General features: G+C 46.0%; 1 protein-coding gene across 1 annotated transcript; it reads left to right on the forward strand.

Annotated features, from left to right (window-relative positions):
• Nucleotides 1–303: 303 nt before the first annotated feature.
• Nucleotides 304–1,426, forward strand: LOC100480795 (olfactory receptor 10H3). The gene is made up of 2 exons (XM_034657197.1): nucleotides 304–325; nucleotides 465–1,426. Exons 1-2 carry the CDS (start codon nucleotides 304–306, stop codon nucleotides 1,424–1,426), a joined length of 984 nt encoding a protein of 327 aa, XP_034513088.1.
• Nucleotides 1,427–2,001: the final 575 nt, after the last annotated feature.

The following is a 2,001-nucleotide window of genomic DNA, read 5'->3' on the forward strand; positions in this document are numbered from 1 at the left end:
CAGACCAAAAGCTGGAGAGTTGTTTCTTTACACTTTGTGTCACTCTTGGGAATGGTATCTTACTTTTTACTTCAAATTCGTATTTTGAATGATTACTACTAGTGCAATTCTATGAGAAATGCTGGTATTTGGAAGCAGATCTTGTCTTCTGCAGCTCTGCGCTCTCTTTCGCTGTAGTATGTTCTGTCTTCATTCTTTTAGTTTTTCTGTTGGAGGAACAGGTCTCTTCCTTACATACCTCTCCTCTCTTACATACCTTCTTTCTTTTCTTTCCTTAGGGCACCCCTCAGGGCTTTCAGTTCCATGCTAAGGAACAGCAGAAACAGTGAGTATCCTTGTCATTTTCCCAATCCTGACACACTGCATTTAAAGTTCCTCCATTTCATATATTTTCTAGGGTATATTGTTATAATGATTCATGATCTTTATTCTGGTCGCCCTTGTTCCCTCTGTAATCTGAGCAGATGCAGCATCCACGGCTGGTCAGAACTACAGCATGGTGTCTGAATTCATCCTCGTGGGCTTCTCCACCTTCCCACAGCATCTCCTGCCTGCCTTCTTCCTGCTGTACCTGCTGATGTATCTGTTCACGCTGCTGGGAAACCTGATCATCATGGCCACTGTGTGGAGTGAGCGTGGCCTGCACACACCCATGTACCTCTTCCTGTGCGCCCTGTCCACCTCCGAGATTCTGTTCACTGTTGCCGTCACCCCTCGCATGCTGGTTGACATGCTCTCCAGCCACCGCTCCATCACCTTTGTGGCCTGTGCCAGCCAGATGTTCTTCTCCTTCACATTCGGCTTCACCCACTCCTTCCTGCTCATGATCATGGGCTATGACCGCTACGTGGCCATCTGCCACCCCCTGCGCTACAACGTGCTCATGAGCACCCGCACCTGTGCCCGTCTGGTGTCCTGGACCTGGGCTGGGGGCTCAGTCATGGGGATGATGGTGACCCTGATAGTTTTTCACCTCACCTTCTGTGGGTCTAATGTGATACATCATTTTCTCTGCCACGTGTTTTCCCTCCTAAAGTTGGCTTGTGGGAATGAGAATTCGTCTGTCTCCTTGGGTGTGATCCTGGTGTGTGTCACAGCTCTGATGGGCTGTTTATTCCTCATCGTCCTCTCCTATGTCTTCATTGTGGCTGCCATATTGAGGATCCCCTCTGCTGAGGGCAGGCACAAGACCTTCTCCACATGTGTGTCCCACCTCACTGTGGTCATTGTGCACTACAGTTTTGCCTCCATTATCTACCTCAAGCCCAAGGGCCCCCATTCTATGGACAGTAACACTCTGATGGCCACCACCTACACAGTCTTCACTCCCTTTCTCAGCCCGATCATTTTCAGCCTCAGGAATAAGGAGCTCAAGAACGCCATAAAGAAAAGCTTCCAGAGAAAATTCAGTCCCCTAAGCTCCTGATGGCCAGTTTGGTGGTGAGGAAATGGGATAGCTGGGCTGGGGATAATGACTCTCTCCATAGGACTATTGTAGGGTTTCAGTATATGAAAATACTGAATAGGTATTTTTGGATGCATCTATAGGTGTTGGATGCATGCTTCAAATTTCATTTTCTTCAATTTGTTTGCCCTCTCCTTGTATAGGAACTAGAGATCATCATCTCTTGTTCTTGACTCCATGTGCTGAAGTGCATCCCATTACCTCTGTATAAGAGTGTGTTTTCTATGTATGGGCCAGAGGGGGCCATCACATGGATGTGTTTGAGCACTCATATCAATGGTTTCTTGAATGGAAATGCAAAGGAAGACTTTGCTTCCTCCAGCATAAGTATAAACAGAAATAAGCATAATAATGAATGCCACCAGCATCAGGGCTTTTCTTTTGGGCATTGTGTCCAGTGTTTTATAATTACTCTTTAATATGAAAATGTACAAAAAAGTAAATAAACTCTTTGTCTCCATGACGGTAGTTAATGCTGTCTAGTTCCTTCTGTCTTTGTAGGTAATAGATCCTAAGGGAATATTTCTATACTGATC

This window comes from Ailuropoda melanoleuca, chromosome 4 (assembly GCF_002007445.2).
Source record: "Ailuropoda melanoleuca isolate Jingjing chromosome 4, ASM200744v2, whole genome shotgun sequence".
In the NCBI taxonomy this organism is placed as follows: Eukaryota; Metazoa; Chordata; class Mammalia; order Carnivora; family Ursidae; genus Ailuropoda; species Ailuropoda melanoleuca.

Bases quoted from the DNA above. Each gene is read 5' to 3' on its own strand.
- LOC100480795 (XM_034657197.1), top strand. From the start codon at position 304: ATGCTAAGGAACAGCAGAAACA. The intron at 326-464 runs GTGAGTATCCTT...TAATCTGAGCAG, and splicing joins GCTAAGGAACAGCAGAAACA to ATGCAGCATCCACGGCTGGT.